Here is a 20,297-nt window from a genome sequence, read left to right on the forward strand (position 1 = left end):
AGAGAGAGAGAGAGAGAGAGAGAGAACATGAGCCCCTTTCTACTTTGTGGTGACCATGTCACATTGCTAACTCATACTGAACGTGGGCTCTGCCACAACCAGGTCCTTTTTCCACAAGACATGCTAACCAGCTACACTTCCCGTCTTCTGTCTTAAGAAGCCAAGCTCTGGACCCAAGTTCAGCAGTTCATATTTATCCTTATCACATTTTTTTCTTATGAGATTCAGTGCATCATTCTAGCCTTTTGAGATCCTTTTGAATTGGGATTTTTTCCTCCACCACTTCAGTTCTTTCTCCCAGCTGTGTCATCACAGTTTTGATCAATATGCCATCTATACCTTCACATAAATAACTGCTTTTAAAAAGGTTGAAAAGAACAAAGCCAAAGACTAGTGACATTCCACTAGATCAGGTAGCACTTACTAGAGCACTTGTGAGGTGTTAAGGACTCCAGATATAAATTCAAGTAAAAAAGACCCATCCCTGCCTTCAAGGAGTTTTTATTCTAATGGAGCAGAGGAGGTATAAATAAAATTGGAAAAATAGGATGGGAGCAGAAGGAAGAAGAAAAGAGAATGTGCACATGTGGACAAGGTTGCCATCAAGGAATTAGAGAAGTCTTCAGAGGGAGGAGCATGTCCAGGGCAATGCTAGTTCTTCCTCAAGGTTTATCTCCAATACCCATTGTGTGTGTGTGTGTGTGTGTGTGTGTGTGTGTGTGTGTGTGTGTGTGTGTGTGTGTGTACATACATAAATTATAATAATAATTATGTACATAATTATTTCATTATGGATCTTTCTTCCAACGATGCAGATTGCCACCCACTTGTACCCTCCCATTCTCTATGCTCCCTGTTCTTGTCCTCTCCTAAGTTTGCCATGGAGCATATGTCCAACAGGCTAAGGCCCTTTCTTGCTCACGTTCTCGACATCACGAGGATAACAATCTGACATGACAACATGTGCCTTCCATCAATGATCTCACCCAGGACGTGACCTGTCAGTCATCCCTCACTTAGCTGGATTACACCAAGTATAAAAAAAATAAGGATTATGTTAGAGACAACACAATTTTGAGCGTATTGAGGTTCTCAAGTTTCTGAAAGAGAAGAGCATTCCAAGGGCCTGGATTAAATGCTCTACTTTGCTAGTGTTAAATGAAAGTGACTGGGAGAACACCTACCCACTTACTCCTTTCCCATCTATGTGATTTCTTAATAAGAAGATTCTGCCTGGGTGATGAGGATGTCTTTGGTGAGGGTGTTAAAAGGGATCAGGCCAACTTCCACAAGGGATATCTCATAATACATCACATTTGTACCATCATATAATTGAAAGGTGCAGAAAATGCCAAATCTCACTATGATTCTTGTTCAGTGACTATAAGGGACATTTGGCCCAATACAAAAAGACATAGCGTTTAGCAAAATGTCTCCCATGAACATGTCAAAATGATAAAATATTCCCTGAAAGTGATAGCAGCAGGGATAACTGTATTTGACAACCCTCTGATCCTTAATATCAAATGAGGCATAAAGCAGGAGCTGGTGGGCTTGCCCAAAGTATTTACAGCTCTTGTAGAGGAGATCTAACTCAGAGTCCCACTTGAAGAAGGATTCCCTAGAGACGGGAATTATATTATAGGTGCTCTTGTACGTACAGCCTCCAAAAGGAAATTCCTATCCATTCAGAAGAGTTTGGCCTCACCATCCACACAGGAAAAACCAAGTGGATGAAGATGTCCAGCCTAGGATGTGCAATAAAATAGACAATGCTTCCATCAGAAATACATACATACATACATACATATACACATACACATATATACATATATATACTGTACACATATACACACATATACATAAACATATATCATATACTGAAAATGGATAATTGAACATGATTGAAAGGGAATAGATGGATGAACCTTTGGAAAATTCAGTCTTTTAAGGCTCTCAAATTTCCTTCTAGGACAACAAGCTATTTTTAAACTTTTTTTATCATTTTCCACTGATGTCCAGGCCAGGAAACAGTAGTTTCCCTAGAATTTAAGTCCAGGATCACAAAAGAAGGGCTTGGACCAGGTGACCTCCAAAGTCTTCCAGCTCCAAGCCTCTAACTATCCTGTCCCTTCCTTCCCTAAAATTTTCTAAGACATCTCTGAAAGTGGGATAAAAACAGTTATCTAAAATTCTCCAATTCCAGCAAAACTGTACTACCACAATATGGATGTTATATGGTAATAATAATGTCAAGCATTTATATAGTGCCTACTATGTGCCACGTACCATGCTAAGCACTTTACAACCTCTCATTTCATCCTCACAACAGCCTGGGGAGACAGCTACTTTTATTATCTCCCTTTTACAGATGAGGAAATTGAAGCAAATAGGAGTTAAGGGACTTGTCCAAGGTCACACAGTTAGTAAGTAGCTGAGACTGGATTTGAACTCAGGTCTTCCAGACTCTAAGCCTGGCACTTTAACCTAAATTTGGAAAAGAGTCAATGAGGGCATGGTGATGAGACCACTGGGGAGATGTTAAAAGACCCAACTTAGGATTCGGACGCAGTTATTAATTCCCTGGTGACTCTGAGCAAACCTCTCCTCTACTGTTCCCTCAGCCATCAAAGGGTGGATTTAGATTAGATGGTCTCTTTCAGGTCTCACGTCACAGACAAAGAGACAAATGCAAAATGTGAGCAGTGACACCAGAATGCATTTTAATATTCCCTGTCCCCTGGACTCTTTTCTGCAGTTTCACGCAGAGGAAGACCTGGGTTTGGAGAAATCTGTCAGTGGAGGTAGGTCACTATGGACCTGTCTTTAATTCTAACTTATACCATTATTATATGTTATAATTATAGTCTCATCCTTGTATTTTTATTCTAATGCCTATAATCTAACCTATAATCTAACTGTTGTCATTTCTTTGGGCAATATTACAATTATTGGGGTAATAGGAGGAAAAACCAGGTATTTGTTTTATTTCAGTTCTTAGTGACTTACTTTGGCTGATGCCAAGAATCACAATATGAGACATGACTGAAATAGAATCATTTCTTGAACCAAATGATCTCAAAGGGTTGCCATTGCAAAGACGTGAATGACTAAGGGGATGCTTGACAAGTTTCCACTGGAAATATTTTCTCTGCATGTTGTGGAGAAGTAAAAGAAGAGAGAGAACATTTGGTTCTGCCACAAATGACTTTCTTGTTTATGGGTGAAAGTAGGTGCCACCTCACATATCATGCTCCACATGCGTACAGGAGTACTTTGGGCGATAATAGGTTTTAAGGACTTTAGATAAAAAGAGCTTCCTCATCCTTTCTACCCTCCCATTGCTCATGGTGGTCTGGAGGTGGGTTCTCGAATGCCCTCTGAGCTGAGGAAGCCACAGTCTGCCCTTGGAATAAGAGTCAGACATAGGTGGGGTCTCTGTGGTGTCCTACAGTGGTAGAGGCTCATCACCCCAACATTGGTCTCCAGGTGACTCATAATTTGAGCCATAATAACCCATGGAACATCACCTCTTAAAAGAGAATGAATCTGTATGATTGAAGTGATTTTTACACGATGGAATCACAAATCTTTTGAAGTGGTACTTGGCAGGGTAGTGTAAAGATCCTGGACTCAGGAGCCAAAGAACACAGGTTCTACTGATGCCTCTTGTACTTATTATCTGGGGGTTGTTAGGCAAGTCATTTAACAGGCCTGGGTCACAGTTTCCTCATCTGTAAAGAGAAGGTGTTGGCATAGATGATCTTGGGAGGGGCTTTCCAGCTTTAAATTTATGATTTAATTAACTAGCAAACATTTAAGTGCCTACTATGTGCCGGGCATCGGGGATACAAAGACAAAGAAGTAAACAATCATAGGTTCAGGGAGACTGAAAAAAAATGGTCACTGAATAGTCATTCATTTTTACACCAAAAAATGTGTTTTCTGTCTTGCCTAGAGACCAGATTGTTCTTAAGTCTTGTGGGAGCAGGATCACAGGATCCAGTCCAATCTAGTTGACATTTATTGGAGCCTAGATTGAGGCTGGGAAGGGCCCTTGGAGGTCATTCCTTTACAGATGAGATTCAGAGAGTCTAAATGGCTTTGCTTAAAGTCACACAGAGAGTAAGTTGCACAGCATAGATTTGAACCCAGGTCCCCTGACTTCAAATCTAGCACCCTATCTACCACACCATGAAACATTTCTTGTAACCCCTGAGGTCCATGGATGGAAGGTCTACTAGATACCAAAAAGATGGCATATGTCTTCACACACTGCATAGGTTGTCACAGACCCAGGCATCTCTGAGATCCAGGGCTTCAGTGTGTTGGTCCTTCTGTGGGGCATGTCCATCTTCCCCTTTGTTCTCTATGTGCAGAACCCTCTGAGTACAGCACATTCTTAGCATCCCGCCCAGATGCTATGGAGGTCAAGGCTGTCCAAACCATCTGTGAACTCTGTCTACAATACAAGTAAGTGAGAGAGTGCAGTCACCTCTTAGGAGGGACAGCAATGGGATGGGAAGGCTGTTCTCCAGTGATACATTCAAGGCTCTCTGGATCTGCCCAGTGAGATCATATGGGCCGTATTTGGGTGCCACAGTAGGCTAAAATGGCCTGTCTCCTACCTTCATGCAGGATGCTTCATCTCTCATCTCTGTGCTTTTGCCTGGTTGTATCCCTTACCTGGACTGCCCTCTTGCCATCATCTTTACCTTTTAAAATTTCTGGCTTCCTTTAACGTTTAGCTCAAACATCGTGTTCTGGAGGAGGACTTTCCTTTACCCCGAGTTGGTAATGCTTCCCTGAGATGCTTACCTTCCATTTGCTCTAAATGTATTGTGTGTGCATGTGTGCGTATGTGCGTGTGCGTGTGTGTGTGTGCAGAAAGATAGATGTAGATATAGATATACACGTTAACTCCCCAATTAGGCTGTAAGCTCCAAGAATGCATCAATGATAGTGTGACCAGAGGAAGACAACCAGTTTATTAAAAAGTCCTGCATCTTGGCCATAAGAGGACTGGGTGAAAAAGACTGCGATATTCAGTCTGAGAAGTAGAAGCCTCAGGGGGAACATGGTAGTTCTCTTTAATATCTGAAGGACCATTACTTGGAAGAAGGACTTGACTTGTCTTTCTTGCCTCAGACAACTGGACTAGGATCAAGGGACAGAAGGTACTAAGAGCCAGAGTTTGACTCTCTGCAAGGAGAAGCTTGGAACCATCTGAGTCATCCCGAATCAGAACAGGTGGCCCCGGAAGGTAGTGACTTTTTCCCTGCTAGAAGTCTTCAGGTAGAGGCTGAATGCCCTCAGGGATGCCATACAAGATATTCTTATTTGGACACATCTTGGATGAGATGGACCCTAGGTTCCTTTCCACCTCTGAAGCTCTAGGATTCTTTCTTTCTTAGGGCACCCCAAGCCCAATTCTCTTTGCCTCCTGGTTGTGCCTATCCATAAGCTAGCCTGGTTTTGTTCTGAGGCCTCATGTTTGAAAGGTCAGGTTGACCCAGGGGAGGCCTTGAAGTCTGATCACAGCTGTCATTGCAGCTGTGGCTGAGTTGCCATAAGACCAAAATTTTTCTTTGGAATGGGGACTTGCCTGTCTGGGTTGGGGAACAGTGACTCAGGCCTGTACCATTCCCCAGGGAGCATGAAGAATCCACAGCCAATGGCCAATCATAGACCTCCCTCCCGATGGAGTCGTTTTGGAGCAATTTGCAATGAGCATTCTGGGAAGATTACAGATAGAGTAGCCCACTGTCTTCCTTTTCTTCCCCTCTCCCAAGCCAAGAAAAGAAACAGAAGAAAGAAATAGTCAAACTGGGAATGACCCTGCCCTCAATAACACCAGAAAAGGAATTCACAGAATCATAGACTTAGAACTCGAAGGGTCATTAGAAATATTGATTCCAGCCATCCCACTTTACAGATGAAGACAGTGAGAGTGAGAAGATTAAGTGACTTACCAAAGACGATCCAGGTCTTAGATAGCAAAGTTGGGGTTAGAAAGTCAGTCCTGGAACTCCAAGGCCATGTGGATTCCATCACTTTGCACAAGATCACTGGTTCAATTCATCAGTTCAACAATACTTGATATGGTTAATCAGCCAGTCAACCATCATTTATTAAACACCAACTTGGTGCATTCCTTCCAGGATCACCTCCAGTTTGCCCCATCAATATCTTGTTTTTACATAGTTGTCCCGTTCTTCTCTGCCCTACTTTTATATCCTTGGTGCTTGGCACAATGGCACATAGTAGGTGCCTAATGGATGCCTGAACTTGGCTTGCCATGTACCATCCTAGGCAATGGAGATGCAAAGACATACATGAAAATAATACCTGCTTCTCCTGGAGTGCAGTGGAGATGATATAGAGACAAAATCCTCAGTTGGACTCTAAGGATAAGTGAGAGATGGCCTTTCTTGTAGGAAGCATGCGATTTAATGGAGTTAGAGAGGAGGGGAGAAAGTGTGTTAAACCCTCTTTTCCCCGCTGCTAATAGGGTGAGATGCCATATTGTTCACCTCTCAAGTGCACAAGCCTTGCCAATCATCAGGGAGGCAAGGAGGAAGGGCGCACCCCTCACCGTGGAAACCACCCATCATTATCTCTCCTTGGCTGCTAAGTGTGTGCCCCCTGGGGGCACCCAGTACAAGTGCTGTCCTCCAATCAGGAGTGAGAAGAATCAGGTGACTTGTGGGGAGCTATGGGAAAGGGGGAGGGATGGAGAGAGGAACCAGAACTCCTGGACCAAGGCAAGGCAGTCCCTTTCCTTCAGCTTTGAAAGTTGCCTAGACCCTGAAGAGGAGAAGTCTCTGTCTAGGGTCACATAGCCAGTGTCTGTCAGAGACAGCCCATGAACCCAGGATTTCCTGATTTTCTATCCACTATACACCATGCTGACTCTCTTTCCCTAAGGGTTCACTGAATTATATTAATGCCTTTTCTCATACAGAATTTTTGTTTCTCCGATAAATTCTACTTCATCATCTTTGCCTCTGCCTCTATCCTGGTAGCTAATATATCATCGATTAAATGAGATAATATGTGGAAAGTGCTTTGCAAACCCTCAGGCACTGTAAAAATGCTAGGGATTAGTCTGCCTTTTCCTTGACTGCTTAACATTTGTACAACTGTCTAATCGGGCCCTTCTCCCTCACAAGTGGTCCCAAATCTGATCAGGCTCTCCAGGCAGTGTGACCATGTTTGGGGGGGGGGGTCCTTATTCCAGTAAGGGATGAATCTTGTTAAGAATCCAAAGAGGATCCATGTTGAGGAATATCTCCAGAACCCAGGGTCAAGCCTGGAAGGCATGTCCTCCCACCATTTCAGCACCAAGAAGTCCAAGACAAGTTAGCCCCTTGGGAGCCTGACTGTGTCTTGTCTTTCCCTCTCAGAATCAGCTCTGGATGGCCTTACAAGAGGGAGACATTGACCTGGTCATCTCAGACCACTCACCCTGCACAGAAGACCTAAAGAACTTAGAAAGTGGTGACTTCCTCCAGGCATGGGGCGGCATCTCCTCCTTGCAGTTTGGTAAGAGTCCTCAGAAAGGGGCTCTCCTAGTAAGAAGCCAGGTAGAGCTTATCTTGCAGTGGAGAGTGGAGAGAGTGCTGGCCTTGGGGTCGGGAAGGTCTGAGTTTGAATTCTGCCTCTAATGCCTCTTTGCTATGTGAGCCAAGGTAGGGCATTTCACTTCTTACAGACCCAGACGCCTCCTCTATAAAAGTGGAGCTCAGGATAGCATGGACCTCACAAGGCTATGGTGGGGATCAAATGGAACCACACAAGCAAAGCCCTTCGCAAACCTCCAAGCAGGTGCAAGTGTGAGCTGCAGTTAGCATCACTATTGCTGTCACTATGATCAGCCTTGCTCTGTAGCAACTGGGCTTCTTGCTCACGGACGGGATGGGACTGAGCAGTCACAGAAGCCCTTTCCGCAGCACAAAACTTCGGATGTAGGGAGCTCTCAATAAACGCTTCATTCATTCATTCCAACTTTAAAATTCTCCGACTGAATGTCATTTCAAGTCCTTTGCATTTCTCCCTCAGTATCCCTCAAATGTTCCCCCCCCCCCCAACTCCAGGTATTTCGCCCACTGCCCTCTTTACCAAAGTAACTCTCCTTTTCCACAGGTTGAAGCCTCAGGGTGGATCTAGTCTGTTGTTGTCTTATCTAGTCATTCTGGGGATTGCCCAGACTCTTGGATGACTTCAAGCCCTGGCTTTGGAAGGAGATAGCCAGAGGATCTTAGCGAACACCAGTCCACCTCAGCACAGAGCAGTAGAGAGAGCCCTCAGCTAGCAGCCAGAGATGGGGATCTGAGGCTCCTCTGATCTGCTGTTAGCTAGGCACATGATCTTGTCCCTGTCAATCTCATTCCATGCAAAACGAGGCATTCGGACTCCATGATCAAGTGCCTGAGTGAGGGTTTCATGTGTTATCCCAGGGAGCCATTGATGATTTTTGTATAGAGGATAAGGAGGAGATATGGTTAAATTTGATTTTTAGGAATGACAACTTGGCAGCTGTCAAGGATGAATTGGAAAGATGAGGCAGAAAGCCCACTTGGGAGACTATTGTTGTATTCAGGTGATGAAGTGGGGGAGCCTAGGGTGGCTGTCTAAATGGAAAGAAGCAGGCAAAGGATGAGAGCCTGTGCTGGCAGAATTGACAAGACCTGGTATGATTAGACACAAGTAGGGGGTGACCGTGCCTACTTTCCCACCTGTGAAATGGCGGAAAGGATGGGCTTCCCATGTCTCCACCAGTGCGTACTGCAGAATGGGGCCTCCCTCTTCTAGGAGCCATGCACCCCTCTTCCTTTTACTCTGAAACCTGTGTCCCTAAGGTGGAAAGGGTTAGCCATGCATAGATTCAGCTTTCTGGCAGCTGCCTTCTGCTACCCAGGCCTTCTGACAACAGCAGTCTGCACACTGCTGAAGTTGGCAGAGGAGATGCCAACAGGAACATTGACAAGTTCCCAACAGTCTCTGGCAATGCCCTTATGTAGTTTCTGTCTTCCATTTTGTGGATTTGACAACCTTCGTAAGGCAGAATGTCACCCCAAGTGACATTTTCACCAACAGAAACCAGTGAAAAACTATAGTGAAATGAGTAAAAAGAAGGCTTAATTTTTCCATTCTCCTTCTGAGACCGTGAGCCATTAGCCCTCAGTGTCTCCCTGCAGTGTTCCTCTGCTCCTCAGCCAAGATGGAGCTCCTTCCTGACCTCAGACTCCCACAATCCTAAGCTGCCTTCAAAACAACCATTGCTGAAGAAACCAGTAATTAGCCCCTTTTCCTGTGACATTGCTTTCCATAATTTTGTATTCACTCAGTGTGTGCACATTATATTCCCCCTCCCTCCTCTCCAACCAAAAGAAAGCTCTTTGAGGGCAGCCAACACTGAGCCCAGTGGCAGGGCATTGTAGGCTCTTATTAAAGGTTTCTTTAACTGAGTCAGTCTGAGAAGGGAGACGCAAGACTTCTTAACCAAGTATAGTAGTCTCATATTGCATGTAGGGCACAAATTCAGCAGACACTCACACCCATGATCCCTTCCTGTCTGTGCCCAGGCCTCCCACTTTTCTGGACCTCAGCACGACTCAGAGGGTTTTCCCTTCATGATGTGGTCAAACTTATGTGCAAGAATCCAGCCATACTGAGTGGGCTTGACACGCAGAAGGGATCCTTGTGTCCAGGACAAGATGCCGACCTGGTGATCTGGGATCCAGATAAGGAGTTTGAGGTGAGCGAAGACCAGAGGATGTGCCCACACAGACATTCTAATCCAAGCTAGTGTGACGAGACTATGAGAAGGGGAGGAAGAACTATGAGAGTTCAGAATACAGAGCCCCTTGCAGGCCAGGTGGGAATAGGGGAGATCCTGAAAGTTGAGAGGTCACATGGAGAAAGTAGAATTTAAACTGGGCTTTGATATAGGTGGGAACTAAACAGACACAATCTGGAGAGGAGGTCAATTAACTCATGTTACCATAAGAATAAAACAAAGCAAAGCAGCTCAGAGCACAAGCAATATGGTGGAGGCTAGCCCTGCCCCCCCCCCCCCCCAAAGAGCTAGCACACTTCTGGCCATTCTCTCTATAGTGTGATCCTATTCAAATCCAATTCAATGAACATTTCTTGAGTACTTAGTATAGAACACCATGCTAGTCCTGAGGAGGGAGTGGGAAAGCAGACATGGAGCTTACCTCCAGTGGAGGGACAAATGACTATTAACCACCTGGGTAATCCCATTGGTAGAAGTAGTGAAGTCAGAAGGAGGAGAAGGTTTGGGGGCAAAGACCATAATTCCAGTTTTGATCAGGTTGGGTTTAGGGCATTGGTGGGACATGTACATGTTGGAAACACACCATTCTCATGAAGGTAACTCAAAGACAGAGTGGGAAGAGGAAGGCAAATTTGTTTACACATCGGACATGGGTGCTGTCCACAGAGAATTGAACAGAACAAAACCTCGTACCGAAGCAAAAACAAGTTTAAATATTGTTTGGGCAATCAGATCTCCCCTTAGAGTCAGGATTGGTCCAGACTCCTCAGGGTTACTCCCATTACATAACAGTCCTTGGTGTGTTCTCTCCTCCAAAACATGCTTCAACATAGATCCCATGATTCAAAAATGGAGGGATAATTTTATGTGAGGTGTTCATACTTTTGAAACTTTTTAAGCAAGTGAAGCTGCGGGAATACCTTGGCCTCATCTTCCCCTTTCTTTTGGCACTCTCCTGCAAATGCAGGACCTTGAAACTTCTTTTGATCAGTACGCCCTATAGTACTCCCTTCCTATCACTTAGCTACTAAATGTTTCATGCTATGGAGGACAAACTTTATCTCTTTCTTTCTCACATACAGAAGCTATACAAGAAGGGCGGGGGAGGTCTAGATTAGAAGAAAAAGCTCTGGGCACTCACATTCAGCCAGGTCCTCCCTCCTTTAACTCTGGTGGGTTAAGGTCCATAATAAAATAATATTTAAAGCCTCCCTTTCCTTTTCCATCCAACCCTACCCTCTAGGATAGATGAGAATTAGGAAGATTAAATCACTAAGATGCATGTCCTTTCATTTCAGGTCAATGAAACAATGATTCAACACAAAAACAAGGTATGGGGGTTTTTTGTTGTCTCATTTGGACCACAGGTCTCCCCAGGGCAGACTGGAAAGGGTATCTCCTGCCCAGGACACCACGCCTTGAGCACTAATGGGCTCTGGGGACTGCCTCTGTACACCTAGGAAAGAGAGGAGAGATTCTCCTCCAATTATCATAGAATCATAGGAAGTGACTTAGAAGGGTCTCTCACCATCATATAAGGTCTTGCTTGAAATATCTGAGATGGATTCTAGAATCTGAGAATTGGAAGGAACCTCTGGGACTGTCTAACCAATTTTGTACCTGAGTAAGAGCTCCTTGCATTTACACACACATACACACATACACACACTCACACACTTACACACACACTCACATGCACATACACACACACATACACACACCCCTGGCATATACACCCACACTCACACACGCTCACACACACACACCCCTGGCGCACACATACACGCTCACACACACACACATGCACACACATGCACACACACACTCTCAGGTAAGGGGGACTTCCTGCCTCTCAAAGCAGTCTCTTCCACTCTGACAGACCTCTAATCATTACAAGTTGTTCTTCTGTCCAGCCAATATTGGCTTCTCATAAACTCAACCTTCTAGTCTCTGGGGCTAAATATACCTGGTCCAATCCCCTTTCCACACTCCACCAGCCCCAAGTCGTCCCTTCTCCAGGCTAGATATCGCTAATTTCTGTCCTCAATCCTCCTGTGACATGGTCTCCATCTACCCAGCACCCTGCTCACTCCCCTCTGTCTAACCTTCCCAAATAGTGATGCTCAAGTCCCTCCTCCCCCACAATCTGGGGGGTCAGACCAGGAGCAGAGGGCATCTCCCTAGTCCTGGGCACTCTGCCTCTCTCAACCAAGCCATTCTACGTTCTCTGTTATTGAGCCCCATAGGCTCCTAGCTAGCCTTGCTCTGAATCATCTACCCTGTCTTACCCTTCATTTCCATATTTATGAATTGATTTTTTTAATTCATCAGAATTATCCCACTTGGCCACTTCCTCAGAGAGTTACTCTGAGGAACAAAGGGAAGGACAGACAGGAATCAGTCAGCAAGCATTTCTGAAGGGTGTGTTATGTGCCGGTTACTACTGTTCTAAGTGCTATGGATAGAAAGCTAACTGTTCCCTGCCCTCTGAGAGCCTCCAGGTAATGAAAGTGCTACGACAGGTTCATTCAGACCAATGGACAAATGGACAGGTCCATTCAGACTGATAGACAGACAGACAGGTCCATTCAGACTGATAGACAGACAGACAGGTCCATTCAGACCAATAGGGAGTACAGACAGGCCAAACACTGGAGAGGAAAGGCTGCCTCTTCCTTGTTGTTCAAGGTTTCTCCGGGTTTTACTAATTACACTTCAGTGTAGGGCAGGAGATTTCAAAGCAAGAATAGGGCCTGGCACTGGACTAGGCAACAGGATGCCAGTTTCTAGTCCCTGCTCTGCCAACAATTGGTGTGTGACCTTGGGCAAGTCACTGCCCTCCGTGCTCCTCATGAAGTCTCTTATCCTGTGAAAGGAGGTTGGCCTCCCTCTAAGAGCAGTCCTCCTGGAACAGAGTTGCTGGAAACCTCCATGAGGAGATTGGCTTTTTCACAGGTGTCTCGTTTCAATCCCAGCTGACCCCCTATCTAGGCTTTCACCTTCATGGAGAGGTTTTCGCTACCATTGTCCGTGGCAACCTGGTCTATCTAAATGGGGAGTTCTCACCAACACCACTCGGGAATCTACTTCTGGTGCAAAATGACACACCCAGAACAAAGAGCATCTGCTCCTTGTAGCTGTTTTCAGGCTCAGCGGAGGGGCCACCTCCTACAGGAAGTCTCTCCTGATGCCTCCAGCCTCACTCCCCACTGCCAGTGTTACTTTGTACTTACTTATATACATATGTTGAACTTAATTATCTATATACATGTTAGTCCTCACTCCTCAGGAGAATAAACTCCCTGAGAACAAACACTGTTTCTTTTTTCTTTGTGTCATCTATGTCTGACACACTGTGGTGATTAATAAACACTTATTGGATTGAATTAATAGAGACTAAAGCAAGAATGTGACTGTGACTCAACTTCTCAACAGTCTAGGTAGACTTTTCCAGAATAAAGACAGACACATTTCAAGATGGAGAGGAAAATGGTGTGACTCATTTGATCAATTCAAAAACTCCCCAAAATGTGCTCCAGGGGCTAAGGTCGATCTGGTGTGTATCAGGTTCAGGCTCTCTAGGCATGTTCAAGGGAAGGATGAGTCACCGTGGAATGAGTTTATCTCTCTGGGTGACAGTTTCTAAGACACAAGTCCCAGTTCCCTCTGCCTATTAAAATGCCTCTCTGATGCCTGTAATTCTGCAACTAAAGATAAATTTCATTGGTTTTGTCTCACATTAAAACAGAAAATTCTTCAAGAAGGAGAAAGCCTGAAGCATTTGGGAAGCAGCAAAGTACAAAGGAATGAAGGTTAGATTTGGAGTTAGAGGTTCCGGGGGTGCAGCTTATCCCTGCCACATATTCTCAGGGTGACCTGCTCCACTTTGGGCCTCAGTTTCCTCATCTGTCACATGAGGAGATTGGACTGATGGCTTCTTAGGTCTCTGGATCTTCTAGGTCCTTTCTAGGATGCTATGGCTCATTCTTCACTTACTCTTTAGTATGAATGACTCACTGACTTTTGTTGGGGATAGGTTTTGATTGTAGAAGGAGAAGACAATCAGAGGGTCCTGGAACCTGCCAGGAGATAGTAAAGAGATGGCACTTCTTTCTTGGGAATGGATTCGGCCACTTTGCCAGTGTGCAGCAGATGAGCTTTGTTGGTCCATTGTGACAATAAGCCCTGGAGTTACTCATATTTCCAAGACTAGAGAGGACTGCTGGAGAGGAAATGTGGTGCAGAGGACAGAGATCCAGACTTCAGACTAGGAAGACCTGGGTTCTAGTCCCACCTCCCATCCAGACTGACTGTGTGACCCTGGATAAAGCTCTTTACTTCTCAGTACTCTGTCATTCTCTGATATAATTAGCTGCAGAAAGGGGGCTGTCTTGCATTGGGTGGAGGGAGTTTGCTCTCCATGGAGTTTCCTAGACCAGTGAAAGCACAGGTGTGGTCTCTGTACTCATTTAGAAAGTAGAATGGGCTGCTTCAGGGGACACTGAGTTCCCTGTTAATGGAAAGATGCCAGTAGAAGTTAAGTGACCACTTGATGGAGATGCTATAATCAACATTCCTTGGTCAGGTCTGGCTTGGATTCAGTGATGGCCCCTGAGGTCATTTCTCACTCAAAGAAGGTGATTCTGGGAAATGCTAAGTTCCAAACGCAAACTGACCCACCCTGCACAGACATTGATGAATTGGCCCAAAGGGGATATTTCTGGGAAAAGGGGAGGGAGAAGGAGAAGATGAGGGAGAGAACAAAAGGAAGGGAAAAGAAAAAGTGGGAAAGAAGAAGAAAGGGAAAAGGAGAAAAGAGAAAAGGAGGAAGGAAAGAAAGCCTGTCATGGAACCAAAACCTTGGCAGAGAAGTGAAGTAAGCTTCGCAACACAAGAGCTATCTTGCTTCCATCATTATGAGGACATCTCAATAGATGATAGATAGATGATGATAGATAGATAGATAGATACATAGATACATAGATAGATACATAGATAGATGCAATTCTTCTATAAGTGAAAATAAGAAAGAATTCTCCTTACAGTCAGCTAGGAGGTACCACAAAGCACAGAGTTCTGGGTCTCCTGGAATCAGGAAGACCTAAGTTCAAATTCAGCCTCAGATACTTACTAGCTGTGTGACCCTGGGCAAGTCACTAACCTCTTTCTGCCTCAGTCTCCTCATCTGTAAAATGAGGATAATAGCACCTATCTTCCAGGGTTGTTGTGAGGATCAAATGAGATATTTGTAGAGCACTTACCGCAGCCCCTGGCACATAGTAGGTGCCCTGCTCCTCTTCCCAACTTCATGTCACCCCTTGGATCCATACAATGTTACTGAAGAGGAATCAAACCAGTCTGATTTCTTGTTTCCTTATAAAATCAAGGCAGAGGTAGAGTAGCTGGGCCAAATGAGAGGAGCCCAAGGGTTCTAACCTTGTGTCATGACCCACTCTGGCAGTTTGGTGAAGCCTATGGACCCCGTCTCAGAACAATACTTTCCAATTTTTATTGCTTAGTTGTTTCAGTCAAGTCTAACTCTTCCTGACCCCATTTGGGATTTTCTTGGCAAAAATACTGAAGTAGTTGGTCATTTCCTTCTCCAGCTCATTTGACAGATAAGGAAACTGAAACAAACAGGGTGAAGTGACTTGTTCAGGGTCACAGCTAGTAAGTGTCTGAGATCAGATTTGAACTCAAGAAGATGAGTCAGACCCCCTTTATGCACTGTGGCACCTCTGCTTTTTAATGCATTTGACAAGATACATAGGAGTACAAAGCCACTTCTGCTGAAATACTGTTATCGAAATACTAAAGAAGCAAGTCCCCAGCCCCCAACAAGTGCTGGGGAGATCGCTGGACTTTGCCCCATCTGGCCTCCTATTTTCCTATCTATCCCTAAGTCAGATCTCTAACCTGGTCACTAGGTTTTATTAGTGAGATGGGGGAGGGAGGCCTCCAGGTTATCTCTGGGGTTGTTGGGAAGGAAGCGCTCTGAGAATGTTAAGGGAGAATGGGAGCAAATATTAGGGAGACCAGACTGCTGGTGAGATGGAGACCCTCTCCAACAGCCTGGGCCTGGAGTTTTCAGTTTGGCTTCATTTCGTCCTGTGTGCTCAGCTCTGTTTGTTCCTGGCAAACACTATGGTCAAGGAGGAAGGCTTCGGAAGACACTCAGGGCCTTGTTCAATAAGGACCCTCGGGCTTGTCAGCTGGGCAAGGAATCCACAACCTCACCTTCTCTAGAAGATCGGGTCGACTCAGCAGGGAGCAGAGGAAGCTAGGGGGTGGGGAGAGGAGGGGACAGAGCCCACATCTTGATTCATTTTGTTGGCCCCTAGAGATCCCACAAACAGTCTGGAGGCTACCAAGAGTGCCTTGTGTACAATCCATCAGCAAGTACTGAAGATACACAAACTGAGTGCCAGGCTCTGTACTCTGTGCTGGATATACAAGGACAAGAAGGAGAAGAGCCCTGTCCTCAAGGACAGTACATCTGAGCTAGTATATACAATAGGAAGGCTCTTCTGAAGAGCTCAGGACTGGGTCCACCCCTCTTCTCAATGCCAGTTATTCTCATTCTTAAAGACAGCTTTGAAGTCCCCCTCAATCTTTTGTCCTCCAAGCTAAGCATCCATCATTTTTCCCACTTATCCTCACATGGCATTAATTTAAGGGACACTCCCCAGAATGTCAGCACCCTCCTTAAACCATGGCACCCAGAGCAATCAAGCATGCAATCTACAAATGTTTATTAAGCGCCTACTATGTGCCAGGCATTGTGCTAAACTGAAGATTGAAGCAGCATTTCTGCCTGCTCTGTCACCTTGTTGACTCAGGCTGGGCTTGCTAAAATCTCCAGATCATGTTTTAAATACCTCTCACTATCTAGTCATGTCTCTTCCATCTTGCACTCCCGACTTGATGTGTGTGACCGAGGACGATGATATGAGACACACTGAGTGAGTCTTACAGACAAGAGCAGTGAGCTGATCATTCTGGTCCAATTGGGCAGTGTAGGAGTGGAGGGTTATAGTCAATGCCACCCAGGGTCTGTGCAGCCTTTGCTAATTTATTGTGCAACATAGTGAAAAGACAGTAGCTCTGACATCAGAGGACGTGTTCAAATACAACCTCTGATGCTTACTCCTTATGTAACCTTAGGCAAAATACTGAAGTGCACTGGGCCTCAGTTTCCTCAATTGTAGAGTAGAACCAGACATCTTCTTGGTTCCCTGTCAGTGCTAGATCTGCTCTGCTTTATTCCCCACCTAGATTGTAAGCTCTTCAAAGATGGGCATCAGGGTCTGTGTCTTTCCCTCCTTTTTAATTAAAAAAGTCCTAATAGAATGTTGTTGTTCAGTCACGTCTGACTCTTCATGACTCCACTTGGTGGGGTTTCTTTTTGCCAAAGATACTAGAGTGGTTTGTCCTTTCCTTCTCCAGCTGATTCTACAGATAAGGGACTGAGGCAGAGTTAAGTGACTTGCCCAGGGACACAAAAGTAAGTGTCTGGGGCCAGATTTGAACTCATGAAGTTGTCTTTCTAACTGCAGGACTGGCACTTGGTGCAATATGGCAACCCTCCCTATCTCCAACCCCCCACCCCCCTCCACCCCCTGCCCCAATTGAGTGCCCAGGGGGTTATTTTTTTTATTTGGTTGCCCTGAACAGTTCCATGAATTACCTTTGGGAAACTACAAAAGTTTTGTTGTTGTTTATTGGGTGGTTGGTTTTTAATGCCCTCAAGCTTTTCCTTGAGACAAAAGCCCATCTTTCTAGCACCAATAGTCTTTGGAGGGGTTTGGTTGTGAGTCATGGCATGAAGACTATACCATCTCTGAAGAATTGGTTTGAGAATCCCCCAAGGCCAGCAGAGGGATCTGTGCCCATGAGGAGATTCCTGAGCATTCCAAATGAAGGACTGATTACTCAAGAGCTCTGAGTATGGAGATAATAATAACAGCCCTTACCATATACCAGACACTGTGCTGAGTGCTTTACAAATGTTCTTTCAGGTGATCGAACCAAGCAGCCAGTATTGAGGAAATATTTTACTATGTGCCCAGGGCTGGGGATGTCAAAGTTGTTCAAGCTAGTCTTGATGGGGCAGAGATGGGAGGCAGGGAGAGAAGTACAGTGGGGTGCCCTGAAACCATTCTTTGCCTCCTATACTATTTTTTTTTTTTTTTTGCTCAGGGTGGACTCTGCACAGGCGACTCAACTCAGTCACTGGGTGTCGCTGTTTCTCCACACCCTGTTACTGTGGGCCACACAAACTCGAGTCTTTTCAGTCTGTATCTCAGAATGTGAAGGTTCAGAGTATTTAGAATGACTAGTACTCCAGAAGTCATCTACTCCAACCTCTTCATCTTATGAAAGAGGAAACTGAGACACAGAGAGGTGAAAGGCAGTATGGAAAGGAGCACAGAGCGATGGATTTGACATCGGAGACTGCTACATACTAACCCATCCCCTCCCAGAGCCTCAGTTTCCTCTTCTGTAAAATGAAGCAGCTGGACAAGACACCTCCTGAGGTTACCATCAGCTCAAGATGCAGAACCCACTGCTTTTCTGGCTTTTCAGTTCTTTGTTTCCAGAGAAGTTTAGCTTTGTGCTGGTTTGTTTCTGAAATTCCTTTCATCTATTGGATCCTCTCCAATGCGACAGTCAGGACTGCGGGAGAATTTCTTGTGCCCTCGATAAGCTAGGTTCCAATTTGTGATTATAGCCAAGTCATTGTTCCTTTTGGAACCTCAGTCTTCACATCTAGGAAACAGGGACAGTGATTCTTGAACATCCTACACTCCAGAGATGTGAATAATGTGCTTACCAAAGCCCAATGTGCTATAGCAATAGGGATGATTATCATTATTACTGGAGCCAGGAAGCCCCGATCAGCTGTGGCCTGATCAGTATCCACAAGAAAGGGAAAGGAAGACCTGATATTCAGGGTACTACCTTTTTAACAGAGATCTATCAGCCAGAAACTGAGTGAACTGCCATGAGAGAATACACTTGGTTATTCATTCATGCCTCTGAGGGACTGAAGGGAGAATTTTGGAGAAGGATCCTTGTATGGGGAAATTAATTTCAAGAAATTCTGAAATGCAGTTTCTTACAGAGGGAAAGCTAAAACAACAGACATTACCGAAGTTGGATGCATTTGACAGGAAAAGACACATATCTGGAGATTCAGTTCTTGCATTCTCTCTCAGCCCTCCTCTTTCTGGGCCAGGGAATCTACGTTCTCAGACTGTGCTGCTAGCGAGGGCAGGGGCTCTGGGCTTGTTCTTTGAGTCTGTTTTCTTTGCTCTGGTCCCTGACCTCAGGCTGTGCCCTTACCCACAAAGAGTTACTTCATCAGTGTGTCATCAGTGTGCTCTGCTGATTATGAGAGGATCAGCCCTAAAACCATCACACCTAGAGGAAAACAGCTTGAGGGGCCCAGACTCCTGCCCAACGGCATGCTAGGATCTAGGAGCATATGTTCAGACCCAGAAGGGACCAAACCCCCTTCATTTTACAGATGACAAGACCTGATTATGCAGAACAAAAACATTGGGAAACAGCATGCCGAAGTGAGGACACTGGATTCGGTGGCTCAGGAGCTGCATTCAAATCCCAGACCTGAAGTCAAAAAGACTTGGAGTTAAATCCTGTCTCAGATCCTTAATAGCTATGTGACCACGGGCAGGTCATCACCTAACTGGATGTGAGTTTTGTCGCATCTAAACTGGTAGGGCTGGACCTGGGTAACCTCAAAGAACTTGAGATATAGATAGATAGATAGATATAGATAGATAGATAGACAGATATCTATATATATAATATACACTGCTATGGTCTGCTATTCCTTCCTTCTTTCCTCCATCCCTCCTTACCTCCCTCCCTTTCTTCCTTCCTTCTACTCATCCTTCCTCCCTTCTTCCCTCTCTTCCTTTCTCTTTTTCTTTCTTTCCCTCTCCCTTATTTCTTTCTTCTTTCTTTTTTCTCTTTTTCTTTCTTTCTCTTCTCTGTCTTTTTTTTCCTTTCTTACTTTCTTTCTTTCTTTAGCACCCTTGTTCACTGTGTTTTTCTTCTGTTTTTTGGTTCACAGGATTTCAACACACACAGTTAAAAATCAACCAAAACCAAAGGGCATCTATCATAGACTACTGGGGCTGGGACAGTTCACTGGGCTTTGGAAGCATCTCATTACTCAATGTTCCCAGTTAGTTGACTCTTTCTGACCTACCTTCGTGAGAACTTCTGAGAGGAGGCCAATTTGCTTTCTCCCTTGGCTCAACAATAAGCCCCCTCCACACACAGCATGGCCTAGTGCACACAGCAGCTAAACTGTGCTTGGCAGACACTACCTGGGCTGAAAGAAGAAACAGATATGTTTAGAACACTGATGCAACAGAGAGAGAAAGGGAAATAGAGACAGAGAGAAGAGAGACAGAGAAAGAAGAGGGGAAGAGAGGAGAACAGAGAGATAGATAAGAGAGACTGT

General features: G+C 45.0%; 1 protein-coding gene across 6 annotated transcripts in view; it reads left to right on the plus strand.

Annotated features, from left to right (window-relative positions):
• Positions 1-20,297, plus strand: part of LOC140510274 (allantoinase, mitochondrial-like) — a 42,485-nt gene that overhangs the window by 18,923 nt on the left and 3,265 nt on the right. Inside the window, exons 6-13 of one of the 6 annotated variants that reach the window (XR_011969169.1) lie at positions 2,759-2,804; positions 4,380-4,473; positions 6,512-6,698; positions 7,407-7,545; positions 9,588-9,760; positions 11,101-11,133; positions 13,551-13,614; positions 16,144-19,517. Coding sequence is in view for 5 of the 6 variants with exons in the window: in XM_072618747.1 (XP_072474848.1) it covers positions 2,759-2,804; positions 4,380-4,473; positions 6,512-6,698; positions 7,407-7,545; positions 9,588-9,760; positions 11,101-11,133; positions 13,551-13,614; positions 13,839-13,978 (876 nt within the window). In the remaining variant the exon portion in view is untranslated. Of the gene's footprint in view, positions 1-2,758; positions 2,805-4,379; positions 4,474-6,511; positions 6,699-7,406; positions 7,546-9,587; positions 9,761-11,100; positions 11,134-12,777; positions 13,193-13,550; positions 13,615-13,838; positions 14,147-16,143; positions 19,518-20,297 lie in introns of those variants that run through there. The other 5 variants (XM_072618747.1, XM_072618749.1, XM_072618748.1 and 2 more) reach the window with 5 other exon arrangements.

This window comes from Notamacropus eugenii, chromosome 6, assembly GCF_028372415.1.
Source record: "Notamacropus eugenii isolate mMacEug1 chromosome 6, mMacEug1.pri_v2, whole genome shotgun sequence".
Taxonomy (NCBI): Eukaryota; Metazoa; Chordata; class Mammalia; order Diprotodontia; family Macropodidae; genus Notamacropus; species Notamacropus eugenii.